At 36.8% G+C, this 17,380-nt stretch overlaps 1 protein-coding gene across 3 annotated transcripts in view; it reads left to right on the top strand.

The window, feature by feature from the left end:
- CCDC73 (coiled-coil domain containing 73) overlaps positions 1-17,380 on the top strand; it is a 63,975-nt gene that overhangs the window by 43,342 nt on the left and 3,253 nt on the right. For all 3 annotated transcript variants that reach the window (XM_071559049.1, XM_071559051.1, XM_071559052.1), the window contains 7 exons: positions 1,605-1,709; positions 5,557-5,667; positions 7,153-7,281; positions 9,670-9,705; positions 11,172-11,340; positions 12,430-13,977; positions 16,482-16,615. In XM_071559049.1, coding sequence (XP_071415150.1) covers positions 1,605-1,709; positions 5,557-5,667; positions 7,153-7,281; positions 9,670-9,705; positions 11,172-11,340; positions 12,430-13,977; positions 16,482-16,615 — 2,232 coding nt within the window. The remainder of the gene's footprint in view (positions 1-1,604; positions 1,710-5,556; positions 5,668-7,152; positions 7,282-9,669; positions 9,706-11,171; positions 11,341-12,429; positions 13,978-16,481; positions 16,616-17,380) is intronic.

Genomic DNA, 17,380 nt, shown 5'->3' on the forward strand with positions numbered 1-17,380 from the left:
CAAAAGCATTTCTATGGAGATGCGTGTAGCATAATTCACATGCATATTTGATATGTGTTATCTGAGAGAAGGACTCTGCTTTGTGTCTCTGTTTTGCTCTCTGTGAATTGCTGGGGTTGGTTTAGTAGGTCAGTTTTAACACATGGAGGGGTTTGGTGTGAGTTTAGGGAGGGCTCTGACAGAGGGATGAACTTTGTGTTTTCTCCAAGACCTTGGGTTAGAAGACATGGATTTCTGTGTTGTAGAGCACTAATAATTCCCCATCTGGATTAACTGAAAGGTTGGCTTCAGTGGTTCTTGGACTGAGACTGGAAATACTGTCTAAATTCCAGCTGATTTGCACTGAGCTGTATACAGGGAAGCAATCTGGGCTAGTTGGGTGAACTCTCTCCTAGATTTAAAAGACATGGCCAGCTCTGCTACTGACCTGTCAAATGACACTGGCCAAGCCACTCCACAGATCTGCAGTTCAGTTTTCTAGACATAAAATTGAAGCAAATATAAAGTACCCTTCAATGCAAAAATATTTATTTCTGCATAAAGGTATACATACATCAAAAGCAGTGAGAGTACTCAAAATAACAAAATTTTTTAGTAGTCATTTGTTTCTGTGTATCCAATAGAACAAAAAATAGAATAATTTGAAAGTACTTGGCAAGTATTTGGAAGTGTTTGTTTTAATAATATGTTCCTCTCAATGTATTTTGAAGCAACTGAGCACATTTACAACTGCTTTCTGCCTGAAACTCAGTGCTTTTTTTCTTGTGCAGGTCTTCTTTTAGCAACTGCTGTAACTGTTCTTTAGGGAGTAGAGATTGGCTTGTCTGGATCATTCACTCTGTCTTCGAAACTTTGGAAATGTGTTCTGCAGCATTGAATAGAAAATTACTCCCCCTCTCAGTTTTCAGCTAACTGAAACAAACTTCTAACAGCAGGACCCATGGGCTTGTAGATCTGTGGCACCTTAATAAACTCATTTTGGGTGGCTCTTTTTGTAGGATTTACTCTTTATGAAGTACAATGTAGTCTTGAAAGTATCACAGGAGTTCAGACAGTAACAGCAAAATCTGATGTATTTGCACCATATGCTGTGAAGATAATATGTGGTATTTCACATCTACTAGGATTTAATTCAGGTGATACAGAATAATGTCACATAAGGGTAATGAATTGATGGAATAATTCCTTTGGGACTTTCCATATTTTTCACAACTGTGACATGGTAACAAATGATTCTGTTTGTCCTGAACTGAACTCACAGTGGGATTGGATTTGATATATTTTACCAGATTTCCACTGAAGTATGTTTAAAGTATTGGTGGATTTCATTTTAATGATAAGAAAATTCCCTGAAAAAGAGTAAGTTATAATAAATTATAATAGTGTTATCTTCTCCAAGGCAAAAGGCCAGAAAAACTGGGTGTTGTTCTGATTTCTCCCTACAAACTCTTCCCTGCTGTTGATGTTGGAGTACTTTTCTTACATACATGATTTTGTAAACACTGACAGAAAAAAAATTTAATCTAAAAGACATAAATTATCTAATGTTTAACTCCAGAAACAAAATCTTACTTGGTATGTCTTGTTCTTTTTGTTTTAATAAGGAAATTCTCAGCTCTCTACAATGCGTGCAGGAGATCCTTCAGAGAATAACCCAAACGAATGCTAGAATGGAAAGTGAATTAAATGCACTGAAACAAGAATATCAGGTCAGATTTTTCTTGATTAGACAAGCTGCTATTACCTGTTATGTAATTTTTAAGTCCAGGGCTGTTAAAGACATTTGTGTGCTTTCCAGAACTTTTGACCTCACTTCCATTGCTCCCTCAGCTCCCCAACTGTCAGCATGAACCTTGAAGCACAGGCTGTGGTTTCCCCCTTTTACTTCTCTCTCTAAAGTAAATCATGGTTGCCATTCTTAGCAGACATTTCTGGAGGGTGAAACCAAAACATCCCTGGGGTTGCTTTCCAGTATTTTGAAATCAAATTATTTTATGACCTTTTTTTTCCTGGTAATTTTCATGTAGGTATAAATTTCTGGAAAATGCTTCAAATTTCAGATTTTCCATCATAGCTTTCCCTCCATTTTATTGAGCAGAGGGGCTAAGAACGAGCATATCCTCAGCCCTTTCTTGCAGTGCTGTCTGGTGTCATATTTATGTTAGAGCTGGTAAGTGGTCACATGCAGAGTGTGGAGCTGTAGCACTCCTGAGCTCCTTTGTCAGCATGTGAAAGTAGCTCAGAACAGTTTAGATTCTACATTTCAACAGCAGATTGGCCCATGGTGCACTAAAGAGTAAGGTCCTATCTGTTCCCAGCAGATGTGCCATGCAGAGTTCAGATACAGCCATTAATTGGCCTGCTAGTAATTATTGTCTAGTATTTGTCTGTACGTCACCACAGCTATTCCATTCTTTGGCCTGTGAGGCCAAGGCTTTGAACTAGGGCCAGTTAATTTCAAATTAAACTCCCATGTATACTTCTGTCTCTAAGTAAATGCTTCTGAGTGAACTGGAAATAAGATTCGCTTCCCTTACTTTGACTTTTAATAGATGTTAGTATTTTGCTTTCTGCCACAAAATAGCACTTCTGCATTTTGATGAAACAAGTAAGGTTAAAGCTGAGCTGTGTTTTCCAACAGAAATTAGCTAAAATTTCTCTAGGAATAAAGTATCTGCAACATTTTATGAAGATGAATTGATCAGTCCCTTGACTGTAGAATTGCTTAAATAGAACTTTCTGTAACTTCTGTTATTTATATGTTGGGCCCAGTGAAAGAGCTGGATTACTTGCTATTCAGACAATACTGGTTTTTGTTACAGTAAGAAGGTAATGTGCTTTTTATTTTTTAAGATGTTTGAAATTACTTTGTAAATTAAAGCAGAAGCTTGAGATAATTTCATTGATATATAACCTTACTGATGATGACTTTTAGAATATGGGAGCCCTTTAAGACCTTTGTGTCAGCATTACTGAATAGCAGGTATGTTCTAAAAGTGCTTTTTTCTGATAGTATTTATGAGCTATTGTTTCCCATCTCTGATAATGTTTATAGTGTGCCTTAAAGCTCCAGCTAAAACTGTAAATGGTATCTGTGAATCTTCCCTTTGAAGACTGCACATAAATGTCTACAACCATAGCTTGTTTTCTTCTTGTTAAGGTATGAATTGAGTACAAGTCTCTGTTTTGCAGCCTGAGCAAAAGCCAAAAATTGATTTCTGATTGTGATTATTCTAATTAGAGAGCCTGCTTTGTTTTGGGTCCTGTTTATATTAGATTGGGAAGATATTACTGGTTTCTGTTGTTCTAACTCAGCACAAACCATTGCTAATCACCAAAGGTTCAGTGCAGCCTTCAAAGGTAATTTCTTGCAGGCATAAATACTTTAGATGACATTGGTGTTACAAGACATGGATAACTAACAAGGGGCTCTTGGTTCAACCTTCAATACTTATTTTGATGTAAATATTCCCTCTTAGACTCCACTGTGGCACTTAAGATCAGCCAAGATTTGATCTCAGCTGAGTTTTGAGAGAAGATTCTATGCATTCTCAAAACGAAGAAATTCTTGCTTGAGAATGGGGATTAAAGGACTTGTAGCATTTATAAAAGCACATGAGTGATAAGCTTTCATCAGATCACATCCAGGGAATAAGACAATATTTTGCATTGTCATTTGTTAAAAACATCAAATGGAACTTATAAAATAGGGAGTTGAACATGTAACTTGAAGGGTCCGTGCACTTTCCCACCCATTTTAGAGCTGGTGCTTTTGTCTTTATTGATTCTAGAACCTCAGTATGACAAATGGGACTGAAAGGTTGTGTGTTATTCTTGTGCTCTGTCCTACATCCCTGTTGGATTTGTGGGCCTTGCTCATGAAGCAAAAGAGTTTCTTCAAAATAAGAGAAAAACAAAAGGAGTTATTATATAGTCCCATGGAAATATTTTTATTCTTACACTCACAAAAAATGACCCCTCTTGTTTTTATGGTTGAGATGACAGAACACTTGGAAGGTAACATTCCAGGAGGATCCTTTCTCATTCTCTCTATGCATACCCATGCTGGGATACCAATGTCATTTGGACTTCAGAAACACAAATGATATTCCTTTAACAGATGATATGTGAGAATGCAAGGAATTCAGGTATTCCCCTCACTGTACAAGTGGCTTTAACTTAGGAACAGTTGAGATACTGTGCCCTAAGAGCTTTGTTGGGAGTAACTGTTACATTCCATCTCCAAGGAAGTTGTGTTGGACATGTAAGTAAAGGCAGCCTTGGAGTTAAGAGAAGGTTCATCAAAGAGAGGAGATCTTGGATTCCTTGTTTATACAACTGGATGAAAAATGCTGCATCAGAGTGTGATTATTCACACAATCTATTGTTGAATTGTCTCATCTTTTTAATTTTATAATCTCTCAAAGAAGATCCATTATATTCTTATGCAGAACTTCTCCCAGGTGTATAAAAGTGCAAGGTGGTTTGACTTTTCCTAGTGTTAATACCTGTAAAATACATTTTTATTAAAAGTACAGCTAAATTAATGTAGGCATTTTAAAATTGATGCCAAGTGAATCAAGAAGTAGATTCATTATTAGTTAAGAGATTTAGTAAAAAGGAATTGGTTTGGAATAACTTAACATTTTTCAAGTGGACCTGCAAAGAAGCTCAGCAGAATCATAAATATGTTTTATATATATATATATAAATATATGAAACATATAATATATATAATATATACATGTATATATATAAATATATATCTGCATGCATTAAAGTTGTGTTTCCATTAGCAGGTCTATAGGAGGTAATGGATCCACTGAGTCTTCTATCTTCCATATTGTTTGCTATAAAAATGTGATAGTATAAAGTTTCCAGGAGTACCTGATGGGTGTGTGAAGATACTGTTGATTTACACAAGCCTGCTTTAATTTATCACAGTGAAGCTGAAACAGTTAACCCAAAAATGTTACAAGTACAGATATGATTATATAAAACTTAGTCTTACTGTTATTTCTATGCACTCCTATGTCAGTGATCTAATAAAAATAAATTAAGGGATAATCAGATGTATACTTCCTGTTCCAGTAGATATGTTTTAGAATGTAAAGATTATACTGCTTATAAGAGAGGTTAATAAACAATTTAGGACAGAAAAACTGATCAGAAAAATAATTTTTTTTCTTTCAGAATACAGTAGTTTTTTCTTTAAGTACAGCAGGTCAAGATTATGCTACATTTCATATTTCTCATCTCTGGACTTTATATTACTTTTTCAGCACATTAAAACTTATGCAGTGAAACTGAATAATGGCAAGTGTTTTTATACCCTTTTATAGCCATTTCTTTTTTCATAACCTCCCCCTGTTTCCTGTTAGCTAAACTATAAGCACCTTTCTGTTAATTTATGAAAATTATTGTTGAGATAGCACATTATCACTGATCTGTATGGCACTTTCAGCATGTTAGAAGCAAAGGTCCAAGCAACATAAAACACATCAAAATTCATTAATGTGGTATTGATTATTTTTTGGATAATTAATTTTATTGCAGGCCCTTGAAAGAGATAATGAGCTGCAAAGGGAGAAGGCAAAAGAAAATGAAGAAAAGTTCCTTAATCTTCAGAATGAGCATGACAAAGCACTAAGAACTTGGAAAAAAGATGTAAGTTTATTAAATTAAATGTTAGAGCATTAAAAGGTTTTGGAAATAGTCATTTCAGGTAATTCCTAAAGGCCAAGAAAATATTGCAGAAATAATACAATAAAAACAACCAATTTCTTTTCCAGCAATACAGACTCTTCTAGCAATTAATATTTTTTTAAAAGTAGATTTTTACGTTGACTTGTGTGCTCTGAAAGGTCAGTGTCCTTCCTGCAGTTCTGATTTGACAGGAATTCTTCAGTGTGGACTTGAAAAGGGCTAAGAAAAGGTGTATGTCTTGTATGTCCTCTCGGTGAATTCACATCTGTCTACACCTAAACAACAATTTGTCTTCAATATTTGACATTCTTTCTACTGCTTCATTACTTTTAAAGAATACTTCCGTAATTATTTAATCCAAAACAATTAGCAAAACACTGTAGCTGTAAAAATTGTCTGCAATAATAAATGCATGTTTACAAGTAGGAAAGATTAATATCTCTTCCATAAGACAAGATCTGCTTAGTGTGTGGAAACCAGACTCTGAGCAGCATTTGTTTAATACTCTGTCTTTTTTATTTCTATGTATTTGGCACCTACTGCCAGAAAGGTTTTGATTTTGGTAGATGAATTTCCAGGGAACTGTGGAGAAATAATGCAAAGTTGTCCTTGTAATCCTGTTGTCTCAGGCTAACTGGTTTGAGTGCAGTCACTCTGGAGAGCAACCACGAGGCTACAAAACAGCTGAAAAGTTCCCTGAGATTTGATCCCCCTGATTCCTTGGAGAGCTTTACACCATAGTGTCCTGTGTAGATGGAGGAATCTGCCCTGCTTATTTCTCAGGAGTGGTTGCAACTATACTTTAGATCATATTTTTTTTTCATATTTTTGGTATGGCTAACTAGAAATTTGGTCTCTTAAAGTATAACATCATCACCAATAAAGTTAACAGTACACACTGCTCTGGAAATCTGTAAATGAAGGGAAGGTATTTCTGTAAAATTGCCCTGCTGTTCTTTTTGCAACTTGTAATTTGGACCATCCTGTTTGTTCTAAACACAGAAATTTAAGTGTTACATACTCTTTGAAGAAGCATTGGATACTTGAGACTATTTACAGAAGAGAAGTATCAGGCAAATTATTTGCTGTTGTAGTTTCTTGACAGTGTAGGTAGAGAGTGAATGTTGATCATCATGTTTATCTTTGAGTCAAAAAATGAAAAGGGCTACAAATTTCATTTATTTTGAGCATTGCTACTTGCAATAAATGGTGAAAAAAAAACCCAAACCAATTAATAAAATTATCTGTAATGGAAATGTGGTTAAAAATCTTGTTTGAATGAAAGAGCTCAATTACTTTCTGTAAAGAAATTCCTTAGCATCTACACTTTCTTTTAAGGATTTACTTTACTTTGCTAAGCTGTTGATACTTTTGTAAAATGCTGGTTTACATATTTGAACATGCAGTAAAGTGTTGGTGTGCTCTGCGTACTCTCAATTATTACAGGAAGAAAACATGAGAAAAGAAATAGACACTATTAAAAACGAGCTGAATTCCCTTAAAGGACTGCATGGACATCTTGATTCTCATCCTCCTCAGGGAAATCAGAATTCTGACCAAGTGGAAAATTTGCAGGTAAGTGTCTCTACCAGCTCCAGTACCTTCCATGTCTTGTAAAAATATTAGAGAATAAAAGATATGACAGTTTTTCTAATCTTGTCTGTCATGTCCACTGATCTTCCTTTGACATTACTGAACCCAAAAATGCGTCTGACAATGATCCAAAATACCATTGGAACTTAATGTACCCAGAGAATGTTCCCCTTTCATCCAGAGGGGCCCTTGTATCATAGAAACCTGAGATGTTACTTCATTAATTAATTTATACATAGCAGATAGCAGCTATCTTAAACAACCTACTTTACTAAATCCTGTTTCACAAACATATTTTGCATGCATGTTTCTCAAATACTGTGGCAGATCCAATTGACTTCATATGTATGTAAGTTCCCTGGAAGTGTGGAAGTGACTCCACCTCTCCTCAGAGGAACTCATTTCAGCTTTTGTAACATGGGACAGGTCAGAAGGTTCTTTTCATCAATACTTAGAAGTTCTACAGTTTTGGTTTGAAAAACACCAACCTTTGTGTCACTTGGAGTCTTTAAGAATCATCGAAAGCAGAGCAGGCTCAACAGGTGATGAATGAAGGAGGTAAAAACTGTTCTGTGTGGTGCAGAGCCTGCATTGCTGGGTGAACCAAGTCCATGTTCAGCTCTAGATTCAGGGCACATGTGACAACTCAGCAAGTGGTTAAGCACATGAAGATGGTCCTTTGGAACCAAAGGAAGAACATGTAGCCCTGAACCTCTGTGTGAGCCCGTAATTAACCTGCTTTGCAAATTCCTATTCTTTCATAAAATGGAAAGCCTGAGTCAGAAGCTACAAGAAACTTTCTCTGTGCAATGAGTGTATTCTGTTGTTCTTTTGAGTATTTGTTATATCCTTTTTTTCATTCACTTTTACATCCAAAGAATGCTTTATCCTTCAAAGAAGAGAAAACTCATTGTTCATAGAATCATAGAATTGACTGGGTTGGAAAAGACCTCCAAGATCATCAGTCCAACCCTTGGTCCAACTCCAGTCCATTTACCAGATCATGGCACTCATGTATAAGATTTTGCTTACAGTGTTAAGGAAAACAGGAAGACTCTAGGAGTGTGAAGACAGATAACTTTTTTAGAGTTAGTCTATTAATTGTCAGTAAAATGACAAACCACAAAAATATTTTAGAATTTGTAAGAACTTAGAATCAATTTCTTCATAATGCATGGAAGTGTGTATGATTATGGCTGACACTTAAATGTACACACATGCATATCTGCTGCTTTGTGCTTAATAATGCAAGGGAAGACTTGCACTGATTACTTATTGTGCCAAAGCTGTATGAGCTCTACAAAGTGTAAAATGGTGTAACTTTTAAAAATCATTGATTTCTTGAATGAGAAGATCAGTTATGTTTAAGATGCAGAATCAATGCAATCAGTTATTCATGATAAGCAGTAGCTGTGCTTACTAAGATAACCCTGTAAGTCTGAAATCAAAAAACTTAAAGTGTATGCTCGTAAATGCAAAAGAATTTTGAGATGTCTTCTAAATATACATCTTACACTGTCTTATGGCAAATTGCCACCCCGTTTTGTGTTGTACAATCATTAGATTTTCAGAGCTAGGCAGGTTGGACAAAGTCAAATTTCCAGTGGAACATTGCCAAGAAACTACAGGAGCTGCAGCAGATCATATTGATTATACTGATTTGTGGAATTTCACCTTGTATCAGTAATGAGTCAGTGTCTCGTGAAACATAAAAGGGAAAGGTGTTGGCTGTGATTTACATCTTGACTGTGGTTCCAAGTGTTGTAAGGAAATATGCATATATTGATTTTTACGTCTTATGCAATCTGAACTCTCTGGGATTATTTGTGGGCCATGAAATTTAGAATGTTTGTAAACTTGTTCATACTAATCACCTCTGGAATAGTAATTAAACAGAAGGCCTTTTTAAAAGAAAGATACAATGTCAGACCTTATTACAGAATTGATTGCAATTTAGTTTACACTTACCGCGCTTCACATTGAATAGAATGTGATTTGTAATACAGCTGTGCACCATTAGGGAATAGGGCTACACCTGGTAACGGGTTGCTGTCATTCTTTTGTGTGTGTATGCACAGGGAAATCTGGTTTTGAGAAGGTTTTGAATTTTGTAGTAAGAAATAGGCTGTTGAAGGAAAGGTCATCTTAGGTACATGTGTGTTGCTTAGTTAGATTTTACTAAATCACTGGCAAAAAATTAAAATCTGGGTTTAATGGTTTTGATATTTATGTATTTTGGCTTATGCACCTTGCACCTAATTTTGAAGGGCTGAACAGCCATTTGAAATTATTGAAAAATAGGTTTATTCATCTTATCTGAAAATCTGGAATCTTAACCTTTCTAAGAACACTTCATCCTGTTTGTTTCAGATGCTTTCAGCAGCTCAGCCCATACCAACAAATGTGGTAAGTTCCACTGCAGTGGCTGCACAACAAAGTGATATTGTGGTGTTGGGGGTTTCTCTCTGAAGAAACAGCTCCTACAAGCAAAAGATTATAAAAGAGTTACAGCTTTCATGAAATAAAAAGGAAATTTCTAGTATATGTATTCAGCAAGCTTGAAAATGTGATCCCAATATATAGAGCAAAGAAGCAAAGTTAATTAAAAACCTAGAAAATAAAAAGATATAATATGTAGAATTTCCAAATCAGAATGTCTGGAAAGATGATGATAAAATATGAGGAAAAGAGAAAGAAATTTCAACTGAATCAAATTGAAGGTGGAGTATTTGACAGAGGAAAACTGTATTAGGTCCCTCATCTATTCATGACTCCTCCCTCCCCCAAATCAGCAAAGCTGGGAGCATCAGGATGTTTCTGTGGAAAATCTTCTTGCAGATTCATGTTCTACATCACCTACTCTGCCACCACTGCAATAGTCTCCATTTTTACCATTTCTATGTGCCTCCCTCCATTGTGCAATATCCTCTGTCCTTCCCACACACGCAATGGCTAAACACAGTGCTTGTAATTCCCTCCCACATCCCAGTCTTCCTTCTCCAACACCTCCAGTCACCCAACTATCTTCAGCTTTTCCTCACATCTTTTATGGGCTAAGCCCCCTGCCACATGTGCCTACTTTTGCATCCTATCTTTAGGGCATAAGCCAGCACATGCTCCTGTCTTCAGCTGCCAAACAGTTGATGATGATAAAGGATGCATTCCTTTTCCTTTGAGTTTGGTTTTATTAGGCTATTCCTTCACTATTCAGCTCCTAATTTTCACAGAACTTTACTGACTGCAGCTTTCAAAAGTAAAGACAAATACAGGTGCAGTACTGGATTAGTGATTTACATTTTAACCAGACACATCCTTCAGGCTTCTATTCCTGTTGAATTTGACTCAAATTCGGGTTAAAAAGCCATTTGGGAAGGAATGAGAGACTGAATGACAAAGATTGCAAATTCATAATCCTTATGTGCTGGTGAAATGAAAAGTCCTTGGTAGTTTGTTAGAAAAAATGGTGTTAATATGTGTGTGCATGCACATGTGTTTGGGTGTAAACAGCAATCATATGGGCTCTTTCTGCATGTAATGACTGAGCAGGTCACTGATTTGGGCAGCAGAGAGGGAGTGATCCAGTCAGCACATGTACAACACATACTCCTTCCACTGAGAAATTCTGTCAATCTTTATAACTTTGTGGACTGTAATATGGCAGGACCTTACTTCTTTCCTACTCTTCTAGGGTATTAGTCAGCTTTTTTCTTTCCCTCTGCTTACATTAATGTTTAATACTTCAGGTGAATGGTCTTTGTTTTCCAGCAGAATTGTAAAATTAATTTTAAATCTACATCCTGAACTTTAGATCTAATCAGTGGCTGTATTAAATTATTAAAATGCATATAATCATTTGCTCCCTCTTATGCTAGAGTGGTCAAGAACAATCTAAGGACAGTGAACTACAGGCTATTCAGAAAGAAAATGAGTTTATGCAATCTATAATAAGAAAATATGGCAATTGTGGACATGAAGAAGAAACTGACGTAAAAACCACAAGGGAATGCTCTTCAAGCACTGAGGAATTACAGACAGAACAAAGTAATAACCTTACATGTATAATAGAGATAAGTAGTATTACTGGAGACAGGATAAATATTTGCAGATACAGTGATGATGAGAATGATTGAATCCTGAATTAAATGCCTTTGTACTAAAACTAGTACAATTCTTGGTGTGAGTAGTGCTCATCTGTGATAAATTCATGAGCTCTGAATGAAAGCACAGTAATTCCAGTGGCTGCTCTGGGACATCCAGAAGGGTCTGTGTGGTGTAACCCCTCAGGGTGTTCCTTGTGCTTTGCTCAGGTGTGGACAGGGCTTAGGAAGAATTGTAACATGGTAAGAAGTGTTTGAAAGCAAACCCAATGGCTTTCCCTTTCCCATAAGACAATGAAAAAGGCTGGGAGTGATTGTGCTGCATAGGGCAGTGAAGGTCTATTCACATGGATAATCACAATACTTGTCCAGGCAAACCACTTTGTAACTCCAGTAAGTAATTTTTTGAAGCCACCTAAAGGAAATGTACTTAGTCTTTATGCTCAGTCTCTAAAACCTTGCAAAGAGAAGCAGAAGTTTAAAAGCTTATTAACTGCAAAGTGACTGCTTTAAAGGATCAGTGCTCACAGCCTTCAAGTGCATCTTTTGGAAAACACCCTTCTGATAGTGAAATGGTCCACAGCATGTTCCTTTTGGTGTGTCCCTTAAACAGCTATTTTGATTCTGTTTTCCATTTAGCTAAAAATGCCACTTTCAAAAATAAAGACAAATACAGTTGTAGTAGTAAGAACTGGTTTAAACTTTAGACTCATGTTACTGTAAAATGACCATTTCAGTAACAATAAGGGTGTCAGGTACCAGTTGAGAATTATTTCAACCATAAGCCATATCTAAAATCTATAGAATGTGAATATATTTTCTGTTTTATCAGTTTATAAATATTTTGCAAGTTACCATAGTGCAATACTTATCTTCAGTAGCTTTTTGATAGGCTTGTATGTGTAATATAAGAAAAATCAGTATCATTACTAATCTTAAATCCACCTCTTTGGAAATTATGAACCATAACAACAAAGCATTACATAACCTCTGGGTTATCAGTCCCTAACTAGAGAATATACTTACTCTGCAGATTTACAAGTTCTTGAGAACAGTTTTAAGGATGGGATTGATGTTGTTAGCCCTCAGGAAGAAAAGCAAAGGGAGGCTTCTCCCAGGAATACCCTCTGCACAGATACTGATTTAATTACCCAAGGACAGACCTCGGAAATGCCTGTCACTGGGTGCAAAGAGGCAGAAAATGCAGGATCCACACATGGAATGTTACTAGATGAAAACAACACAAATTTAGAACAAAAGCTACAGGCCGGCACTGAGCCACTGGCAGCAAGCCACACACAAACAAGAAAGGCCTTTTTAGACAGCACTGAGCCTGTAGGTGCTGACAAGAAAAATGGGAGTCAGGAGATCAACTCCAGCAAGCAAGAATTGTGCAATACTACAGATGAATCAACCTGTGCTAAGGCAGATACAAAATCAAACACCATACAACAAAACACAAGTGTCCTTACATCTGAAGCACTCAAACCCAAGGCTGAAGTGGTTCTTCACACTGAGAAGAATGCTCTGGGTGAGAGAAGTACAGGTAACCATCAAGCTAAGGAGTTAAGTGTTGGCATCCTGCCTTACACTAAAGAAAACTCTCAAACAGAGTACAAAAAATGCAGCTTGCTGACCAGTGACAATTGTGTGGGCAAGAGATTACATAAAACAGAAGAAACCTTGAATTTGAGTGGTTTACATAAACTTCCTTCTAAACAGATACATGTGGATGCTGAAGACAGAAATGATGATGCCAGTGCCAGAAACATGAGCACAAATGGTGTGCTGGGGAGCAGAGGTGCTCCAGCTACTGATGCTCTAAATCCACCAGCTGTGTGTTGTGGGAGTGCAGGTGGTGAGGATGCTGTAAAAGAACACTGTGACAATATGTCTGTCTTGGCTACTTTCAATTTATGTCCCCCAAAAACTGAAAGAGGAGTAAATGTGGGTGACATGCACAGGAAGCAGCCAGAACAAGACAGTGCTAAACAAGTAGGGAATGCTACAAATCCAAGCCCCTCAAATGCTGAAACTGTATCTCCAGTAAAGGCTGATGGTCTTCAAACTGCTCATAAAAACCCCCCAACAGACACAGCTAGTACAGATAAACTAATTCCATGCAAAAAAGTTAACAGTGATACTCAGATACACTCCATCCAAAATGGACATTCCCTGGAGATTAATAATTCACCAAGTAACACATTGTTAAAAGAGAAAAAAGACTTACTGAATAGTGCAGTTCCAGGAAGGAAGTTGGCTGAGGGTCACCTGAAAGAATCATGCTCTTTACCCCGGAGAGCATCTGGAACTTTAGTAAACATAAGTGGAAGGTCATCCTTTGATCTTGCAACCTCAGATAAAAAAGCTGAGAAAACTCCAGTATACTTCAAGTTTTTAGACCTCAGTTCTTGTTCAAGAGTAAATCAAATGAGAGGTCAAGCCACATGGACTTCAGCTTCCAAGGACCCTTTCCTTTTGAAAGAGAAACTACCATGCTTAGTGGAAAACACAAAGGTTGTTTCAAAAACTCAGTGTCAAAATCTCCGTGAAAATGTGGACACAGGAGAAACAGGACAAGGTAAGAAAATAAAGAATTTATGCTTTGAACCATATACTGAAAATACTTACAAAAATTATGAAAATGTAGAACAATATAAACCTGACATGGCAAAAAATTGCAAGGTGGTATTTCTCTGTTTATAGTATAAAAGCAACTAAACAGGTTTCGTTAGCTTAATTAGCTCTTTCATCTTTTACTGTTGGCTCTTGGTTATTATTTGTTGAGCAATATTTTGCATATGCAATACAGTAAATAGCAGCTTTATTCCACGAGTTTCTAAATCATTACTGCAATGTGGAAAAACTGTATTTTAGGTTTCTTTTGCAATAAAATTAGCTGCTAGATTACCCCTAAATTTATACCAAAACAGCCATTTCTAAAGTCAATCTTTTACCAAAGTAATACAAGCATCATTTTTACTTCCACAGTAATCTGACTGACACATTTGCAGATGTTCCTCTACTTCAGTAACTGACAGAGTAAAGTATAAGTAGTGCCTTCCTTCCTTCCAACAGAACTTGCAGGCAGATCCTGTTCTTAATGCGTGCTGTAAGCTTAAAAAGGCAGATCTTTCAGGCTCTCAGAGAAATTAAAGCCCTCTTTGGTACAAAAATGGAGCTTTGGGTGCTTAGATGTTTCTCAGAAGAGCAGGATCCACAGGATAGGGTGTTTTGTGTCTACCTGAGGTTTTGTTGGTGTGGTGTTCTCAGCTGTGCCCCTTGAACATATCAAGGGCAGGATGGACAGCCAGTGGCAATGAGGCAGAGAACCAGCAGTCTGGTTTCTTTACATTGTTCTGGTGTTATGAATTTAGCTTTACAGGTAATTTTGTTTCTGTACTTGGTGTCCTCCCTACGCATATTTGCATTTAGATGCACCATTTTTTGAAGTTCTGTTTCAAAAATATTTGTCCTTGAAACAATAGTGGTGGTAGTAAGGCAGCAAGATCCTGATCTCAGATGGGACATTAATTCTTTTAATAATACGAATTTTGATCTTTCTTACTGTAAAATGAATGCATCGTTATGTGATGTTCTACATATATTTTTATTTTAAGAACAGGCAGCACTATCTGAAGTTCTTTCCTGTGTTCCTCCTCCTTTCCTTATCAGAAATCTTTGTGTATGCAAAGTACTAATTCCAAGAAGTGACTCCAAGACGTTCATCTTAAAGAGTTGGTAGAGATTTTAATCTAATTCCCAGATGAGTTCTCTAGTGACCAGACTTGTTGGATTCTAGCAAAACTTCATGATGAGGATCTTGGTGTTCATTCCAGATGTGCTTCATTCTGCCTAATTTGGATAGGCCCCTACTTGAGCCTGCACCTGTTTCAGAGAGTAGAGAACCTTCTTGCCAGGGCACCTGAGTCTTTGTGGTACACTGCACTGCAGCTCCCAACACTTATTGTGGCGGGGGTTGTATTGTCTTGTTTTCAGATCTTTTCCCAAAATACAAACCTGGAGCAGAATCCATGTGGACAGTCTCCCTGCATTTTTCAAAAGTTTGTTTTTACTACTTAAGCACAAACCATTTAGTCACCTAGAGGTGAAGAGCATTGGTGAACAAGCTTGGTAAACCAATCAGAGGGGACTGATCACAAAGCGATTTACTGTTTACATCACTCTGGTTCCCAGAGAGCAGCCACTCCACATCAGTACATGGAGGAATGAACTGGGAATGGGATAGACCTTCCTGGCAAGTGCTTAAAAAAGAAAACAAACATATAACCATTCTCCTCCCGAGATAAAATGACAGTACTCATAAACAGCTGTTACATAACCATGAGGTAATATATTTTCATAGCAAAACAAAGATTTTACTATTGGTGCAGTGATCACAGGCACCTGTGTTGGGACAAAACAGCTCCTGTCTGTATTATAAGTGTGAAAGTTTGCTTGTATTTTCACCCTGCAAGGAACTTGGTATTGCTTTCAACAGAGCCCACTAGCAGTGCATAAAGCCTCTGCAGGACTGGAGGGTTACTCCTTGCTATGATGATACCTTGGTAGGTGGCTATGCCCTGACCTCCTGAAACATTAGATATAGGCACTAACAAAAAGAGTCCTTATTTAAAATGCTTTTTGATTGTCTAAAAAGCTTTGTATTAAGAATGTCTTTTTTTATGACATGTCACCTTGGAATATCATGTTCAGATAGCAGTAATTATGTATTTTGTTCTCATTATCAGAAGGTGAGTTTAAAGTATTAGGGTTTGAAAAAATGTATTTAGTTGGAATATTTCGAATAAATACATCTTTTATAAATCACTATTAGCTTATATGTGAAAACAATATAAAACATTTTTAATCAAAGTAGAAAAATACCACATCTTCACAGAAAAAAACAGATGCAGAACTAGGTGAAAGAAGAAAAATGAAGGGGAAAAGCCTACAACAGAGATCCAGTGATTTAGAACAAAAATATTTGATTTTTTAAGATCAGAGGTAAACCAGTGTAGTTACTTTACAATTAGTGCCTAGAGACTAAATTGCAGTATTTACCATTTCCTTTTTGTCAATCAGGTTCTACCAGTTCCAACAGAGCTGCCAACACTTTGAATGCCTCCAGTATCCACCAAGACCCCCAGGGAGACCCTAGTGAAGAATGGAATGCTAGAGCAAAGACTCTTTATGATTCCTCTTTTCCCACAGAACATGTAAGTCAATTAAAAATACTGCAGCCCAGACCTCAGTGAGCTAATTCCACAGATATTTGTACAACTGTAAGCATCTGGATACTTTAAGGCTGAGTCAATCTCCAAAGTAATATCAGAAGGGCAACAAGACACCATTTTTCACAATTAGGGCTGATAGAAAGCAGCAGGAAAAAGTCACAGCATATGAATCAAACAGATGCTAACCAGTCTGTTTGGGAGGGGAGAAAGAGGGTAGTTCATTGTGTACACTAATAAAAATCATCACCTACAGTAAAAGTAGGAGTTGGAAAAAAAGGAAAATAGTAGTATGCAAAAGTAGAAAAACATTGTTTCATTTATTAATTGATAGGACCATGTTATTTAAAAGAATCTGTGAAAGAACAAAAATTCAGCACCTCTATGAATTAGAGCCTCTCCCTTTATCTTATGCTGCAGTTCTGTGATGCCCTATTAGAGTTACCTTATTATTTAGTAGGATGACATTACACAAACCTGTAAAAGCAGAGACTCAGATAGAAACCTGTTGTTTCCCTGTAAGACAACTTCACTCAGGATGGCACCAGCAAGGGCTCATATTGCACTGTCAGATCTGTGTTAGACTGGAGCTTGTACAGCTGCAACTGCTGTACTAGAATTTGACCTAATGGTAGGCATATTATTCAAAAGTGATACAGTAATTTACAGCTGCAGTTGACCTTTCCTTTTAGGAGAGGTTCTAGAGGTATTTCTCAGGTAGTTATGGCTCTGGATGAGGTTTGAGGTCAG

This window comes from Pithys albifrons, chromosome 6 (genome assembly GCF_047495875.1).
Source record: "Pithys albifrons albifrons isolate INPA30051 chromosome 6, PitAlb_v1, whole genome shotgun sequence".
NCBI lineage: Eukaryota > Metazoa > Chordata > Aves > Passeriformes > Thamnophilidae > Pithys > Pithys albifrons.